Genomic DNA, 19,440 nt, shown 5'->3' with positions numbered 1-19,440 from the left:
GTAAAAAAAGGTAACATACCTAGCAGCCAAAGTGAAAGATCTTGCCACAGAGATGATGCTAAATTCGTTTTGGTAATCCTGCTGAATAGGAATGGCAACTTTCATGCCAGTGAGAGGCAACTCATGATTAACCCTGTATAACCCTTGCTGAACAGGTGTTAGATATAAAAGAAGGTCATTGAACTGAAAGAAGAAAATAAACAACTGACTATGTTTTCATGTAACTAAGAAATTAAATTTCAAATATTTATGATCATACATAATAAATGTAAATACTTTAGCAGAAATATATTTTACACAAAAATAATGTTTCACATTTGAAAACATAATAAAAGAACAAGACCTGCTGCCTTCCACAATTACATTTGTGATGGCTGTCGTCTAGTAAAATGAAAGAACAATTTTAAACCAATCTTATTCCCAATACTTTTATTGAACTTATTCTTATCATTTAATTGAAGAAAAAAAAAAGATGTATTTGATAACCACAAGTTTATATAAAAAAGCAAATATCTAAAATAAAAAATTTACAACTTATCAATATAAAAGAGAGTGATGTAATTAAGTCAAAAACCTCCTAAACACATATAAATGGCTTAAACACTGTTTACTTCATGTCTCAATTAGAAAAAAAATGTACTTCACTGAAGCACTTAAATGCTTTCAACAAGGAATGTTTGGGTGTTTTAAATTATATTTCTATAGATGAAAAAGTATTTTATTTTTTGTGAAACTGCCCAAGATTTTAGTTATTCTATAGAATAAAATTTTATAAATTATACAAACTAAAGAAAGAATTGTTTTAAATAATGAAATTTTAAATTAAATAAAACTTTTAAACAACATTTTACTTACTAAAACAAACCACCTCGGTTGCATTCCTTTTCGTGAGAGTTTCATCAATTCACCTTCCTTAATAAATAACTGAAAGAAATATATAAATTTATTCTTCCATGAAGAAAATCAAAAACAAAAAAATCTAAAAAGAATAGTTTTTTTTCCGGAAATTCGTTTGAGGAAAAAATAGGAGATAGAAATGTGCAGTTTGCTGCATTCTCCTTAGGAAACTAAAAATTCATTCTTATGGAGCTTGAAAATGAGTTGCAAAGTTTGCTGTCAAATGCTGCAGTAAACTGGAAATATTCCATAAGTATCTGATAATTTTGCTCTCAAACTGCGCCACATTGTTTCTGCAAACCATTGTTTTATAATTTTTTCCCACTAGCAGCACTATCTGTAAACTTTGTAATTAATTTTGAAACTCTGTGAAAATAGATGCTCTGGTTTCTTAAACAGAACATAACAAACTGTACTATTTTATATTCGTTCTGTTTTCTTCAATTCACTTTACATATTGTGGTACATTTTTGGGGACACCTGGTATAAAGCATTTGATAAAGCGAAACTAACTCATTTTGTAATCAACAGAATGATATTGATTTTTGACCTATACAAAGAACGTATACTAAATCAGTTGAGGCGTTCCAAATTTAGTACCAGCGGATTGCTAGATTTTGATTTATGTGTTACTCATTAAGTGTTAAAATAGATATATTATCTTAAAGCAAGAGTTCTCAACCTATAGGTGGGTTTGCAGAAATGACACATTAACTATTTTTTGAATTTCAAAACTTCTTGTGCTTATAAACTGAAACAGAGAAATGTTCATCTATTATTATAAACTACTCTTATTGCTGAAATTTTTTTTATATATAATATATATATATATATATATTTTATTATAGAAACATACTTATATATATTTCATTATAGATACATACTTATATATATTTTATTATAGAAACATTTTTATAGAAACCTTCTTAATTTACCATTTGTTTGTCTTACTAATTTAATTGTATAACTATTCATGTCTTACAGTAATTTTTTTTAGATAAAAAACTCAAACTTTTGTTACATTTTATGCAATGATGGAAAGTTAAAAAACAATGTTAATTTTGAAATAGATCCTTGAACCTACGGATCATAAGAAATTCTGGTAATTCCTTTAATGTGAGGACTAAAATCGAAACAAAATTGTTCTGAATAGATGTTGAATTTAAAAATTACTAATTTAATTTTCTAACTTCAAAGTATTAACAGAGCCTTTTTACCCTAATTCAGCGATTCCCAAAAGGAGTTCTGCGGAAGCCTAGGGTTCCATGGAAAGGTCACTGGGGATCTGTGAGTTTGGACATTATTTGTTTTTTCTTCTTTAAAAAAAAAAAAAAAAAAAAAAAAAAAAAAAAAAAAAACAGGAATGATTTTTGAAACCTATAATAGGTTTGAATCCAACCAATAAAGGATTATTTATTTAATATTTAGATAATCTTTATGAAATTATTTTAAAGAAGGCCAATAAAAAAGAAAAATCAAATTTTTAAAAATTTTGTTTTTCGTTTTTTCAATAACAATATATTAAATAAACTACTAATAGGATATGCATTTACAAATCATTGCATCAGTATTTATCATCAAACTTTAAAATAAAATAACTAACTTAATAAAGAATTATTTTTCACCGATAACCATTCTCAAAGTTATAACAGTTCCTGTTCAAAAACCATAATTTAGCTTATTTTATTTAATTTGATTGATGTATACACCAAAATATACAAGACTAAAAGACTCACAGATTGAATCTGAATAAACAAATATTGCCAACAAAATCGAGGAAAGAAAAAACAGGATAAAAAAACAGCATAGAATGCTAACTTTTAACAAAAATTAAATATAAATAAAAAAAATTAATTAAATTCTTCATATACACAAATAAAAATAATACCATTTGTACAAATAACCACATTTTGAAAAATAACTTCCAAATATTTTTTTATAATTATATATTAACAATTACAGCAAACAAACTGAATAATAACTCATAATTTAATAAATCTCAACTATAAATAAATAAAACAGAGAATAATTATTCATAGTATCGAAAATATTGAAACATAAATAAGAGAAGCAAATTTTTTAAGATAGCATACTCGTCCAGGTTTAATAATTTCTTTATGTCCCATAATGCTGTTTTGTATAGAAATAAGCTTCTGTGCATTATCCTGAAAAAAATATAAAAACAAATAAGTAAATAAGATTTGTAATCAAAGAGATAAAATAAAGACTTTGTTATTTTTAAATAATAAAAAGCAAGAAATAAGGCACCTATTTAAGACTAGAGTTTGACAATATACATGGGATTTGAATTTTACTCCTTACAACCTTTAGTGGGAGTGAAAATACTTGTAAAATTTTTGTGTAAATTGTTAGTTTTTTTCCTTGCTGCTGAATAAAGATTATCCATCAGAAAATCAATTAATCAGTGTAGAGAAAGTGATAATCTTTGTAATGAATTCTGAATTAAGGAAATTGTTATTACTCAAACATAGCCAATAACTGCAAGTGCTTTTTAAAGAGATATGAGAGAGATTTCAAAAGCAGTTGCAGTTATTTTATTGAAGCTATTGTAGTTAGTTATATTTTAAGTACTTTGTTTTGAATGAAATCGGAAAAGTCAATTTTAGAGCAATTCAATGACCTTCTCGGATTTCTAACATGCTGTTAAATGGTCAAAACAAAAGAAAGTATGCAAAAAATTTACGTTCCATACATTTTGTAAATAATTTTTTAAGAAACCTTAGTCTAAGTTACCTGCAATTAGCTAAATAAGCAAGCAATTATTCTACTGTGATTTTGTATAACATATATCTTAGTTATAAAAAGCTGTGTTATAAAATGGAGATAACTTACAAGCGTAAACTCTGTTTTAAAATTCACTTATCAAAAATTAATAGAGGAGTGAAATTATTCTCTAAAAAATTTTCTTTTGATAAGTCTAGAAATTTACTTGAAATTGAAATTATGACTAATTGCTCTAAGAAATATCAGCCAATTTTTAATAAAATTTCTGAAATAAATCAAGGAACAAAAGTTAACTTACACCATGCTTCATGCTATCATTAGCATGAGTAGCAACTTCACTGACAATTTGTAGAGCTGCAACAGTATCCTGATAGTCTACATGTTCTTCAGGCAAATGGTGTAAGTACTCTTGAAGCAATAATCGATACTGAGGTATCCTTTGAATAGGTTTTAACATGAAATGATTTAAGGCCAATCTCTTGCACCTGGCACTAGCCTATGAAAACAAAAAAGATAACTTTAAGATTCGCATAAAAACATGACTTAAAACCTCTTGGATGTTATCCATTTTAAAAAGCATAAAAAATTCCTAATTGCTATAGAATATTTTAAATTAAAATACCTTGAGCAGTTTGTTTCGCTATATTCATTTTTACTACGCATAGCACAAATGGCATGAGAGGTGGAATAATTATGACTGTGCCAAACCTAAATGGTATTAGGTAATCTATGTAAGTTGATCAAATCAAGTGCTATTGAATTGAAGATGAAATTTGTATTCGTCTTAAAAACCAATTCATTTTTTTCCGATCCATTGCGATTCATTTTCGACCCAGCATTGAAAAATTGTTGCTAACGAGGGTGAATACATTATTGATTAAAAATAAAATCTTGGTAATAAAATGCACCGAAACGACATTACTTTCCGGTGCCCCTAATATTTGATCAGCTTATTATTTGACACAGGTTTAATATTTTACCCTTTTTTTTCTTTTGTTGAAAAGTTACATATTTGAACTGCTTAAAGAGATCATCATAGACTATAAAAAATCGTTCTTAATTTTTAAACAAAAGATTTAATACTTGAAATCCTAATCTAACTTTTTCATATTGCTGTATTTTAGAAAAAAGTGACAATAAAAGAATAATGTTCAATAGAAACGCTCTTTAAAAAATGCTGTCAGAATAAAAATGATGATGGAAAGAAAAGTTAATAATAAAAAAATCAAAAGAGAAACTGAAAAAAAAATTTCTTAGCTCTGAAATATAACTTTATTGTTGAGAATTACAGTTTTCTATGTTACTAGTTATCTATCCTACCATACAAGAAAAAGGTGACAACAAAAAAAAATAAAGTCTATTAGAAAAGCTCTGTGAACATGAATTGCTTTAGTTAAAACAGAAAAACAAGTATAAATGAAACAAAAAAAATTTCTCAATCTTTAAAACATAAAGTATTGCAAAAACAATAAAATTGACTTGCCTGAATATAATTACAAAAAAAAATAATCAGCATTACAAAACTCATCGTTCAGTATTAAGTAATTTAGCTCCGATTCTTCAAATTTCGTTTTTCTGTGCGTCTTTCAGAACATAAGTTAACAAGTTTTAGAACTCAACAAATATGCTTATTCTTAATTAAATTTCCTCCAAACAAACTTCATAGAAAAATAATTTTTCAAATAATATTTTGCCCAATATTTGGTTGCCCGAATATTAGGCAAAAGGGGTGAATACCAAATAGTGACCGAATATTCCATACAACCCTAATATAAAGAAATGATTCCTCATTCAGATGTACACACAAAAGCAAAAAAGTTTTAGGCAAAGAATAAATTTTACAAATAATAGAATGTTGAATTTTTGTACATAGGCTGCGAAAGTGTGGCAGCAAAGGTCCCACAAGATACCTCAAACCAACATAAAATCAAAAATATATGCACATAAAAACGTTAATATATTTTTCTCCAAGAAAAATTAATTAATCCAAATATTAGCAAATAAAAAAGTTGAGAAATACCAAATGCAAAAAAAAAAATAATAATAATAAAAATTATGCTATAACATATTTTATGTAAGCATAATTAAATAAAAAAGCCATCAAAAAACAATTTAATATTGAACAAATTTATAACAACTTACTTCAAAATCTTTAACAGCTTGAGCAAAAAGAGGATATTTTTTCTTTGACTCTTCCAACAATGACACATTATATTCAAAATCTTGTATGTACCAAGAATACAACTTTAAAAATGGACCCATTTTGACAATTACATCTGCAATTTTTCCGATTTTATCCCTAAATATTTAAAAATCTTAAAGTTAAATTAGAAAGAATTATATATTTATAATGATACATATTATTGACAAGAAACATTTCATAAATTCTTTTTTAAAACAAAACAAAGCGCAGTATGCATGGATTAAAAAAAATTTTACCTAAAAATAATGTTTCTTTTAAATTACATTCAATTAATAAAATTTGTTTTCATAGCTGAAAATTAAGTAAAAATATTAATCAAACTAGATTTTTAAAGTTATTAAATTACCATTTTGTTACTCTAGAAACATTGTTTAACTACATTTTATGTTTAAACTGATAAAGTTATGTAAATAACAATTAACTTAGTGGTTGCTGAATGAGCAGACTTAATTATCTGCTTTTTATGTCTTTAATGTGTCATTAGTTAAAGATTAAAGAAATAACTTATTAATTCTTGAAAAGTTTTAATGAATTCATGACAGAAAAAAAAACTCTTGATAAGGTTTCTTAATGCAACTGTAACAGACAGTAATAACGACACTGTGGTTAAAAAATTGATAGAAAAAAAAGAAAAATTTATTTTTTGGATAGAAATATGTAAAGAAATGAGATTTATAGATTTTATCCAATGGGTAGTAGGCATTAAGCATTGTTTTTAACATGAACCACTATTAGGAATTGGTAAGAACTATAAATATGCCCATATTAACTGGAGCTCCATATTAAATAAAGATATAAATTGTCATAGTATTTATATTTATACTTTTCATGCTTTATAAAGGTATATGTCTTAAAGTAATAAGGTACAAGTAATCATACTATATTTTTATATAGGAATGCTATTAAAAGCAGAGCTATCTATGATACTAGAGAATTGAAAAATTCGGGGGTAAAAAGTGATAACCCATACCTAATAAAAATTTTCCTTCTTAACAGTAAATAATTAGATTCAACCAAAGCTTTAATTCGGCTTAAACAGTACGAGTTTGTGTCGAAAGACAGCTACTCAATACTCTGCAATTGATGTATCAGGAAAATCTGCTTAATCATAAAATTAAAAAAATGGGGTTATCACTTTTTACTACACAGGACTTAGGATATTAAAACTTTAAAAAAAAAATCACAAACCAGTTTTCTATTCTGTCTTTTAACTCCATGAGTAAATTTTCATTCAGATGTTGAAGCTGTGGGAGATGGTTTAATATTTGGGATAATGCGTCGTCTGGGACAACATTCATGCCCTTTTGTTGATTGGCAGCTTCAATTGCAGCTTTGAAATCCTATAAGATAACTATAGTTACATAGGAAAGTATCAAGCAGTTAATTATAATAGTTAACAGAGGATTTATTCTGCATACTCTCTCTCTCACACACTTAAGACATTCTAGAAAAATTTTAGAACTTAATATAAAATATCTACTTAATTACACTAACTTTTGCATTGGTCTTGAATTGCTTCCGGGTTAAATATTAATTTTAAGTTAGTTCTCACTTTCAAAAACTGGTAAAAAAATTTATAGAAATATTATTGAAAGTTTACTGCTTTACCTTTTCAATTTGATATTTAAATCCTTCACAGATATTCTCTCGAACAGAAATTTGTTTTTAAAAAAAAATAATTAGAAAGATAAAGATGTGAATTTTTTAATGTTCTTTTAAAAATTTTGCTAAAAGTTTCTTTAATTTTCCGAGGATGCTGGTAAGCTTATCTCATGGAAAGTAAAGTTTTTTTCCCTCTTTTCTCATGTATAAATTGCTTTTACAAGTTAATATTTTTTTTAACTATCATTAGACCTCGTATACTAAAACTTGGAACATATCGACTTTGTTTATTTCAATTCCAATATAATATATATATAAACATATTTGTTGGTGTTCATTACTCATTTTCTTTCTCTACCTTTATTTATTATCAATTGTTTAATACTTTTACTGAGTACATCAGTAATTGATCCAAATAAAAGATATTACTGTGATAATGATCTTTCTATAACGGGAATTTCTGAGACAGAAATCATTAACTTTTATTGTGCTTTAAATGAAATAATTTAGTTTGCAAAACATGATGTACAGCCTATAGTTACTTCATATAAACAGCAGCTATTTTGCGAAATAAAAGAAAGAAGACTCAGTAGTCCAAAAGACTTATTTTACACTTTAATTTTAGAATTTCTCATTTTTAGAAAATTAAACATTAATATTTTGTAACAAAAATTATAGTGCTTCAGAAATGGCTAAACTAGAGTAAAATACAGAATAATTATATAGAAAATTATTTTAAACTTTCTTCAATAATAATAATCTTTGAAACATGTGTTTCTTAAAAACATTCTAATAACCCATCTCTCTTAAACTAGCAAGGTCATTTTTTAAATGAATCACTAAATCCTAAAGAAAATAGAAAATTATACAGACAAATTCTAAAGAAAATTATTACAAAATAATAACAATTGTAACAATTTAAAAAAAAAAAATCTTACCACATTGAGCAATTTCAAAGTATCAACAAACACTTCTTCAGATGTCATTATTTCCTGAGCTATGTAAAAAATCTTTTTCTGCTTTCGTTTCATAGCAATCTCTGTTAAACTGGTTGATCCACCAGGTGGCACTTCATTATCACTCTCTTCAGAAGATGTCATAGGCCACATCTCAGAGTTGGAAGAGAGTACACTGGGAGATTTTTTTAAATTAGCACCAAGCTCTCGCCCAGGACTTCTTTCTTCTGATTCGGTTTCAGACATAATAGGAGTATTAGTTGCATTGCTGTCACCCCCTACATCGGAGGAGGACTTATGCCTATTAATAATAATTTTCAGCTCATTTTGTAATGTTTGAGCAAGATCTAACAGTTCATCTGTGTCGTCATCATCATCTTTCTCATCACGAGATGTCATACCCTGGGACAATGTCTCCAGAGACGTTTGTACTGATTTTTCAGAGCAATCTAACCGTACAGGAGATGTTTCCTTGTCAACAAGTGAATGCTCACCACAATCTGACTGGACATCAACATAAAATTTTGAAGTCCTTCTAGCACCTTTCCCTGGATCTGACTGGCGACGTTTTGGGACAGATTTTTTATCAACAAAGAACCGACTTTCAACTTCATCGGTTGCACTCCAATCAACTATCTCAAATTCTTCACTTTCTGGACAAGTATCATACCAACTAGAATGAGATTTTTTGGGATTCTTCACTTTCTTCCGCCTAGGATTTGGTGTCACTTTTACAGACGAGTTTCTTGAATCAACACGATCAGGACTAGGAATGTTAGAAGCAAGTATTTCATTACCACATTCATCTAAGATTACATTGCTTCGATGGACTTCAGCTTGAACTGGAAAAGCCACGTTGGCATTCTCATCATATTCAACATTTGACTGCTTCGGCCTTCTTTCCGGTCTTATAGGGGCACTATGTGATCGTGCAGCCTTTGAAGTAACCTCCAAAGGTTTAGCCTCAGGCCTATGATCATGACCAAGACTATGAAATCGCTGTTTTTCAGTCTTTTTCTTTCTTGAAGGTGGATGAACTAGAGACCCAGATGTTACTGTCTCAACAATTGTTTCAGTTTTTTCAGTTGCTGGCAAATCATCTGCACAAGCTTTCTTAGGTTTCGGCTTGCGATCAAGAGAACGAAATTTTCTAGGTGGGGGTGGTGGAGCAGGCAGAGGGCGACCTGATAGCTTTTCTAGACTTGATGACTGAGATAAACTAAGATTAGACTTTTTACCATTTTTATTTACAGATGTATAAAGATGTTTCAAATCTGTCTTTTCGGGCATACTAAGGAAAGAAGTTCTTTTTTCAACATCAATATCACTTAAAGATTGACTCCTCCTAAGGTTTTCTTCAGGAGGCCTTTCTACTTTAGTTATTTCGACAGTCCGTGAGCGCAACCTTCGATTTCGAGGAGGTGCCTTAGGAACAACATTACTTACAACTCTTTCCGTAGAACTTTTCTCAGTAAGTACAGAACTTTCAATATCATTACTTGATATAGCTTCATTTTGTTTTACATCAGATGCATTACAAGCAGGCATGGAATATTTTGGTAACACTGCCTCTGATTGTTCTGAATTTTCATAATCGTGTGAAGAAAACCCATTATCAGAAAGAAAATGTTGAGTTTCATCGTGAATTTCAAATGTAATGTTGGGCTTTATATCAGATGACCTTTCTTCCTGGTTATCTGATGTAGTTAAATAAACTTGCGATACTTGCTGCGATGGAGAAAATCCAGAAACTGGTGGAGGAGGTCGTGGTGGTGGAGGAGAACCAACTTTGGAATTTGTAGGTGGAGGGGGTCTAGGAGGAGAAATAGTTCTTTTTTCATTTACAATAGTAGTTACAGTATTTTCTCTTTTAGGTTTTTCAGGAATTTGGGGTGGTACTTTTGATTTTTTTACCATTTTGTCTTCAGGGCGACTCAATGTTAAAGGAAGAGGGGGCCTTTCAGGTGTAGCTTTTTTCCTTGTAAGACTAGAGCAAGTTTCTCCATTTAATAATACTTCTGGGGAAGATTTAGTGGCTTTGAGAGGTTCATGTTTGGAGGATATAGTATTTATCTTTTTCAAAGATTCATTTTTCAATACCAAGTCAAATTTTCTATCTTTTAATTGTTTATTGCTATCTTTAGATTTAGATTGCAAGCCAACAAATTCTGTTTCTTTTAACCCAGCAACTACTAATGGCCTGCTTTTAGTAGCAGCTGAATCTTTGGACAATTTTGTTTTCAATCTGGGAGATAAAGAAAGACCATTAATGCATTCAGAAGCTAAAGTGTAGATGCCTGATTCATTACTTTCTTTTCGCTGACTCTTAGATTTTGGACAGATAATAGGTTTTGGTGGAAGGGGTGGAGGAACTCTTTTTTTATTAGTCTGAACTCTACATGATTGTTTTTGCACATCGTTTAAGGGACCTACTTTACCTGAAGGTTTTTGCGTAGTAGGGGTTTGACTAGATTGTTTCAACCGATTCTTCATGTCTATGCTACTACTAGCTACAGGTGAAAATCTGCCGTCATAGCTGCCTAGACTAGCTGCATCCATAGGAGCATCAGAAAAATTTTCATCTTTAAGAGTTACAGTATCAGCAGTATAATAGCTACCACTACAAGTACTAGGATCACTAAAGGTGTCCATTTTATTATCAAATTTATACCTATTAGTGAGTTCATAGTCCATTATATAATCAAAATTGTCCACATCTTTATAGTCACATGAAGATTCAGTTTCATCATCTGCAAATCGTATTCCATCATAACCAACTGGAATGTTTTCTCCTATACTTTGCCCCTTAGCTCGCATTTCTTTAAGTTTCTGAGAAACTACCTTGGCCCTAGCTTTAGCGATTGCATCTGCTGAAGGCTTGGGAGGTTTTTTAGGAGGTGTTTTTCCTTTATCAGATACCATTTCTATGGCTTTGTTCGAAAATAAAATCGCCAATCTGAAGCAGCACGTATCATACAAAGAATCTGGTGAGGTTTGCTGCTGAGGGGAGTCAACAGTTTTTACTTCTGCTGTTTTAGAAGGAGAAGGTGTTGCCAAAGGTGCAGTATATTTTACCTTCTCAAAAGTGGGACTTTTATTTTCTCTCTCTTTATTTAAATCAACATCAACAAAATCAGCATCTTTTATAGGTCTGTATGAACCTATCATTCCTGCCCCATTTTCATGTTTAGCTGCATTTTCTAAATCATATTCCCCCGTCTTTATATCAGTAGCAACTTCTGTATGTTCTTTTTTCTCTACTTTGGGTTGAAATATTTTTCCTTTTAAAGCAGAGATGTTGTCACCAATAGAATGGAGAACTGATGGTTTGGCATCTTTGACGGAAGATTCATGGGTTTGAATTTTTGGTGCAGGTCCTAATGGTGCCTTTGTCACCTTGGTATCTTTTACATCACACGGCTTCACATCTGAAGGTCCATCAATTTGAATTTTTGGTGCACTTCCACCAGCCTCAATGTCACTTTTTAAAATTTCATTGGATGCCTGAGGAGGTTTTTGCACAACCTCTTGATGTTTGAGTGCAGACTTAGTTTCAAATGTATAACCTGATGTTTCATGTTTAGTTTCAAATGTATAACCTGATGTTCCAGGTTTTTCTTCTAAATCTGTTGAAAACATGATGTCATCATTCATTCTGACCTTTTTTGGTCCACTTACTTTTTGTTTTACAGGTGTATCTTTCCCAACAAATGAATCCAATAGCTTTTTCATGCCACTTTGCTCTTGCTTAGGTTTATCATCCAATTTTTTATTCCCTGCTTTAGAATCTGAAGTCAATGGTTGATCAACAGCTACTTCTTTTTGTTTTACAGGTGTATCTTTGCTAATAAATGAATCAAATAACTTTTTTACACCACTTTGTTCCTGCTTGGGTTTATCCTCTAACTTTTTACTTTCCTGTTTGGGTTTATCTTCTAACTTTTTACTTTCCTGCTTGAATTTATCCTCTAACTTTTTACTAACTACTTTGGAGTCTGTGTGACATGGTTGCTGAACAGGAATTTTTGTCTTTTCTACAACATCATATATATGATCCGAATCACTTTTTGAAGTTGATGGCTTTTTATGAGTCAAAGAATCTAAAAAGTTTTTGAACCCTCGAGATCCATCTGAGCTAGATGTTAATGTTTCTTTCCATGACAAAGAACGTTTAAGTTCTTTATTTTTTAATTCTTTCACTGTTTTAGACTCATCTTGAACTTTTGAGCTGTCGTGCTTTTTAGCACCTTTTTTACTACTATCAAGTTCTTTGTCTGCGTCTTTTTCAGTTTGATTAGTGAGTAAGCTTTCTCGGAAAGAATGAGACTTTTTTACACTTTTATTCTTTTTGTCAGTCTTGGAAATAGTTTTCTCAGAATCTTTTAAAACATCAGGTTTATCATGCTTAAATGAATCCAAAAATTTTTTCATGCTTGTTGCACTCTCTTTTGGTTGTTCTTTTGCAATTTCTTTGTTGTCAGCTAGGTTGGTGGAGGTGTGCATATCTGTAATATTTAAACATTTGCTTTCTTTCTCAGGCATAACTGTTGGTGTTTTTGGAGATAGTACTTTATTATCTTCTTTATCACAAGCATTTACATCTACCAAGGACACTTTATTATCTGGATGCATAAATGAATCAAACAGTTTCTTTACACCATGCAATGGATCTTTTTGTTTCTCCTTGTCACTTACTTTAGATTGTTCAACAGCAGATTCTACTTGTTTACCAGTTTCTTCTGCACAAACAATAACAGGTACATTTGCATTAATATTAGAATTTACTCTAGATGAACTATCAGGGAGTTTAGATTGTTGTAAAGGCTGTTCACTGGACTGAAGAGTGACAGGCACTTTTATATTGATATCCAAATCTCCATTAAGAGTAGGAGCATCAGCTGATGATGTTTTAGTATCTGGATGTATAATAGAATCAAAAAATGTTTTCACTTTTTGCAAGCTGTCTTTAGGTTTCCCTTTATCACTTTCTTTACTTTCATCAGAAATAGGAGGTATGGAGGCACCTGGTAACTCAAATTCTTTGTTAGTTTTTGTGTCTTGAATAATTTCTGGAACTTTCTTATCACTGGACTGAATAGTAACAGGTACTTTAATATTTATGCCCTTATCACCTTCTGGAGAAGATATTTCATCTGATGATTTACTTTCAGGATGTTTAAAAGAATCAAAAAATTTCTTGATCCCAGATTTAGACTCTTTATGGGGAGACTTAGAGACATTTGCATTTTCATCCATTTCAGTGTTTTCCTCCATTGCACAATCACTAGTTTTAATTTTTGAATCACTTGAATCTGATTTAAAAGAATCTAACATTTTTTTAAGATTGTATTTTGATTCTTTGGGGTGGTCTTTTGAATCTTTAGCATGGCTTTTTGAATCATCGGTGCTACTGCTACTAACTTGTTTATCCTTGGCAGGAGAATCAGTCTTAGTAGAACTGAATAGATTTTTTATTCCATGTTTTTCAGCTTTGATTTGTTTCTTATCACTAGCATTTGAACTTGAAGAAAGCTCTTTACTGGATTTGTTTTTATCAGATTGTGAATCGTGCAACAAATTATCAAAGAAATGCTTTACATTTTGTTTGCCACCTTTTTTCCCTTGTTCATCAGGAAGTTTTTCAGCTGTCTGAAGTTCTGTCGGCATTTCATTGCCTCTTATCATTTCATCTCTTTCATCAAGATCTCGATAAGAAAAATTATCCTTTTTTGGAAGTTGAATGGGTGCTGGATGGAAATCGCTTTGCGAAGTGTGCATTTCCTCTGATTCAGAAGCAAGATTAGATTCATTAAGGGCAGATTCTGTTGCTGGAACATCACTGAAAAAAATTAATCAAATATGACTAAATAAAAAAGGGTAATCCATTTTTTAATGCATAACTTGCTTAATTTAGTTTTAAACAGAAGCGTTTTGGAAAATTTTATATTGTTTTGGACATAACAGCTAAAAATCATGTTTAATAACAGATAAGAATCATGGTTTAATAACAGATAAGAATCATGGCAAAAACAAAAACCATGTTTTTTAGCTGTTATGTGACCGAATACCAAATTACAATCTGTTACCACATCACTATAGGATGGATTGATAACATAAATGCTTAAAAAAACTAAACCATTTTCATAACCATTTCAAACATTCATAAGTTTCGATAATTCATGTAACCTTGATAATTCATGTAATTCATTCTTGATAATTCATGTAACCAGTAAAAACCTTGATTTTTATTGTTAATTTTACACTATGATTAAAATCCTGGACACAAAGAAAGCCAAAAGAATGTTAAACATTATGTCTAATTGATATAGTCATGGTTACACTTTATTTTGTAGTTTGCATATTTTAACATTTATTCATCATGACAAAGCTAAAAAAGTTCAACGGTTGAGAAATATGAGCTCTGAAATACTAAAAGTTAGCAATGTTATAAAAGGGCTTTTAGAGGTTTATTTACAGTGCATTGAAATATATTAACAAATTCAACAAAAACACCATGTCCAGTGTTTTCAATAGTGTCCAGGGTCTCAAATTAACAAAACAAAAAAATACACTGTAGTTCTAACAATATCAATGGTCTCCTTACTCTTTTTCACACAAATAGTTAAATAAAAAGTTTTTTTACATAAACTTGTCTTATTTTAAATACCTTTTTTTTCTTTAATAATATAGATAATTTAACCAAAAATTATATGCAACTATAATATTTTGAAAAGCGTTAGATAGATTTATAAGTAAATAATTTTTAGACGAAAAAAGTTCATATAAAATGATGAGATTACTTATAAGCAGAAGTGATCCTTATGAAATGCAAAAATTACTAGTTATGGCTTAGACAACAAATTTGTTGTTAAATTAGATATCAAATCAATTTGTAATAACAGATATTAGATACAAAAAGATTGTGAGCATTAAGAATATTACATTTAAAAGAATAAAATAAAAAAATAAAAAACAGATTTAGGAACAAAAAATAAGTTTAAAATATATTAGAAATTTAAAAATTATCTGTAAAAAATATAAAGTATTATATTTAAGCATGTACTGATCAATTCAATAAAAAAGATAGAAAGAATATAAAGCAAAGACATAAACTTAAATTTTTAATATGCAAATGTACAATATTTTAAAAATAAAATTTATTTGCTTACCTTTACCCATATATAATTCATAATGCTGCATTGTAAAACAGTACAACAAAAAGAATAATTAAACATAAAATAATATAAGAATTATTGTAATTCATTAACACACATAAAAGAAATTTATAAGTTGAACAATTGACACAAATTAATAGTGCAACTAAAGAGGCAAAGGAATGCCTTGTAACTAACAATCAAAAGTAACTGAGCAATTAAAAAACAAGAAAATATAGACTATCTAGCCTATAGGTTATTCAATAAGAACTAAACACTACTAGGGGATCATTGCAAGCTCATAGATAACCTTGGATAAAAGCTTTAAGGCTTTATTTATTTATAACTTTCTAGGATTAACTTACAATGAAACTATTATTTAAAAAAATTTGAATTACAGAAATCTCATAGTCTTGAACAATAATCTAAACACATTTATAAATCTAAACCATAATAGTAGTAAAAAAGATTGAAAAGAATTCAAAGAGGGACAAGATAGATTTTTCTTTACTAATCATTAAGTGAAAATCATAAAAGATATTTTCACTGATTGATTCTGATACATGTTTGACTCAATACGAATGCTCCTAGAAAACAACCATGGCAGAAAGTGAGCTAACTACACAACATTCAAATTTGCATTGCTTATTTTAGAGACTTATATTAAATATTTAATATAATACAGATTATAACTGCAAAATGATATACTAAATTAAATTTTGGTCAAAAACTTATTGTATATTGTAGTTAACAAAATCTAAGAAGTAAGTTTCATATTACATTTATAACAAAATTAAACATATCATGTAATGCTTTGGAAAAACTGAGAAGTCATTTAAAATAAAATAAATAACATAATAAATAACATATTTAGTTTAAGTACTATTCACTGAGTACTGTTTCACTTTAAGTTTATATTTTTTTGGAATTTATTTAACTTAAACATATAGTCAATAACAATATTGCATGATCTAAATAAATATAAAATCTAAAAGTCATAATATAAGACTTACTAAGTAACAAATATATAAAGCAACATTTACACTTAAAAAAAATAAATAGCAAGAAACAAATTTTAAAGCTAATCTACTTGTTCAAGAAATAATACATCATAGAGTTACACAATTTTATACAACAAACTATTTCTATTTATTTCATATAAATATTGAGAATAATTTAAAATAACTAACTTTTTGACTAGAGTATCAGTGGCTTCTTGTTCCGCATTATTTACAGGAGTTTCAGTTTTCATTTTGATGTCACTATAATGAAAAGGGTTGTTAAAATGTAAAAACAGCAAAACTGTGTATAGATAAAATCTTATTTTTTTAGCTGCACAAAATAAAAGTGACATAAAAACACAATAATAATTCTTATTTGTACAGTAGATTTATTTCAAGAATAATGCAGCCAAGGTTACCAAACTGTTTTATGTTTACATGAAAAGTTTCACCTTAAAAAACTAATAACACATCAAAATATTTTTGATATCTAGATTTAAATTAGCGAAGTTTTTACAATAGTAAATTTTTAAATTTTATTGAAAATCAACCAACCTTTCCAATTTTATGATACATAATTAACATTTAAGAACAAGTGCAGAGAATTTGACATTTAAACCTTATATAAAACTTCAATATGATAACTATTGCGGTATCACATTTTATATATCTTAATTTACTAAAATATTATTTTCAAGTATCAAGTAAAACTACAAGTAATTAAATTAAATTACTTAAGAAAGAGGTTTGTAAGATCTAAATTGGTTTTGGTTTCGTCCTGCAGTGGGTAACACTTGTTAAGAGGGATAGCATAGACGGACCCTTTAAAGTCTTGTTAGTTTATTTATTCCTTTTTCAAGACTCTGGAAATCTTCCCAATTAATGTGTATTACATAACTTCTTATACTCAAATTTTTCTCAAAATAAGGTCTGAATCCCTCCTTTAATTCTTTAGATACAACAACCATTTTTAACTCACTGATGAATAGGTTTTGACTTTTATGAGGATAGGAAATCAGGGTGTGTAGCCAGATTTTTCAACAAAAAATACGCACCTTTTAGTACTTTTTAAGCACTCAGAAAATATTTTTAATCATTTTCCACAAAAAAAAATTCATAATTAGGATCTGTACATTAATAAAAAAAAATTTCTACCATTTAAAGTTCTTAATTTATTAACATAAAATCAATAAAATTCAAAAGCATTTTCAAAAACTTAACATAATCATGATAAAATAACTAGTTTCTGATAAAAAAATATTGCAGAGAAAACTGTGAAAATCATGCAGTTTTTGTAAGTTAGAATTACAATTGACACAGCAAAAAAAAAAAATATATCTTTTTAAAAAATAGAAAATTAAGCACTTTTTACAAACCCTGAATAAAAAAAGTCTCTCTCAGGGCTTTTAAAAAAAGGTAGATCAAAAATAAGCACCTTTAAGCACTTTTTAAAAGCACTATGCACCCTGGAATTTGATGGTACCCTAGGAGATGACTTGAGTTGAGAGGAAAATTTAAAAAAGAAAAATTAAATAATGTGGCTGTTTGTGAAAATATTTGGAAAAAAAAGGAGGCAGTATGAAATAGCCATGCTATAAATAGAAAAACCTACAAAATCAACAAAGCAATCTTTAAGATGGTAAATAAATCTCTACATTCATTCAGGGACACAGAACTACAAATTAATGAAATGACAAAATTTGAAAGAGTTTGGGAATTTAAGCACTTGAGTTCAGTTGTTACTGAAAACAATGATATTTTGCCAGAGATTAAGAAAAAACTAAATGCTGGAAATTGTAGTTATTTTGCACTTAAGAGATTGCTAACATCAAAAGTAATAATGAGGAAAACAAAGCTTTAGGTTTATAAAACTATAGTCAGACCAACCGTTATCTATGGATCAGAGACAGGACACCTTGAGAAAATGGAGGAAAACAGAGGCACTAAGAAGATATTCATGGGGCAGTGCCAGGGCCAAAGGAAAAGAAGAAGGCCGGCCAAGAGATGGTTAGACGAGGTGGAAAAAGACTTTAAAAGTCCAACTCTAAAAGTCCGAAACTAGAAACAAAGAGCTAGAGACAGGAGACTTTGGAGGAAAATTGTTACTGAGGCCATGGTCCAACGTGGACTGTAATGCCCGGGAGTTAGTCGGTTCTATTTGTATATTTTAAAACAATTCAAAACTTTATGGAATTATTAAAATTATTCTGCAATTTAAATAGGGTTTCTTATCTAATTTATTTCCAATTCATATCTAATTTTTACTCAACCTTGTATCTTTACACAAAGTTAAATTTTGTACAACTTGTACAATTGAATACCCAGTATGTATACACACTTAAAAATTAAAGGTCGCTGCATTGTTGTGACAGGTGGGGGCTCAGGAACGGAGGTTTCACTAGAATCAATCACATTTACGCTATGAATAACTGGATGGGAAGATGATTTATCAGACCTGAAATAAAGAATAATTATAATTAAAAGCAATTCAACTTTATTTAAAATATTAAAAAAAACTATGGAGAGAAAATATATGGATAGCATCTTCTTACTCAATGATAAGGGGCCTCTGAGAAACAGATGATGAGACAGATTCCAATGACTTTGTAGCCTCTTTATCAGGCATAATACTCGCTTCATCACTTCTATCAAATAAAATTGAATCTTTTGTTACGATTATTACTGAAACACACTTCCAATAAAAACAGTCATAAAAAGAATACAATATATTGATATTAAAAGGTTATGTTGAAATAATTAAAAGATTTAAGTAACTAATTTTTTAATTATTTCAACATAACCATTTTTCAACATTTAAATAACAGAAAAAAAAATGTATGATTAATTTTTCCAAAAATCCTTCATAGTTAATCTGAAATTAC

At 29.0% G+C, this 19,440-nt stretch overlaps 1 protein-coding gene across 2 annotated transcripts in view; it reads right to left on the bottom strand.

Annotated features, from left to right (window-relative positions):
* The window catches only part of LOC107449669 (uncharacterized), a 42,728-nt gene that overhangs the window by 11,673 nt on the left and 11,615 nt on the right, over positions 1–19,440 (bottom strand). For both annotated transcript variants that reach the window (XM_043048971.2, XM_071179646.1), the window contains exons 4-13: positions 19,111–19,203; positions 18,897–19,013; positions 16,748–16,819; positions 8,386–14,242; positions 7,034–7,185; positions 5,785–5,941; positions 3,941–4,138; positions 2,991–3,062; positions 856–924; positions 20–183 (exon numbers count right to left, since the gene is read on the bottom strand). In XM_043048971.2, coding sequence (XP_042904905.1) covers positions 20–183; positions 856–924; positions 2,991–3,062; positions 3,941–4,138; positions 5,785–5,941; positions 7,034–7,185; positions 8,386–14,242; positions 16,748–16,819; positions 18,897–19,013; positions 19,111–19,203 — 6,951 coding nt within the window. The remainder of the gene's footprint in view (positions 1–19; positions 184–855; positions 925–2,990; positions 3,063–3,940; positions 4,139–5,784; positions 5,942–7,033; positions 7,186–8,385; positions 14,243–16,747; positions 16,820–18,896; positions 19,014–19,110; positions 19,204–19,440) is intronic.

This window comes from Parasteatoda tepidariorum, chromosome 4 (assembly GCF_043381705.1).
Source record: "Parasteatoda tepidariorum isolate YZ-2023 chromosome 4, CAS_Ptep_4.0, whole genome shotgun sequence".
Taxonomy (NCBI): domain Eukaryota; kingdom Metazoa; phylum Arthropoda; class Arachnida; order Araneae; family Theridiidae; genus Parasteatoda; species Parasteatoda tepidariorum.
Note: the sequence above shows the minus strand (reverse complement) of the source record. Positions and strands in the feature narration are given on the sequence as shown.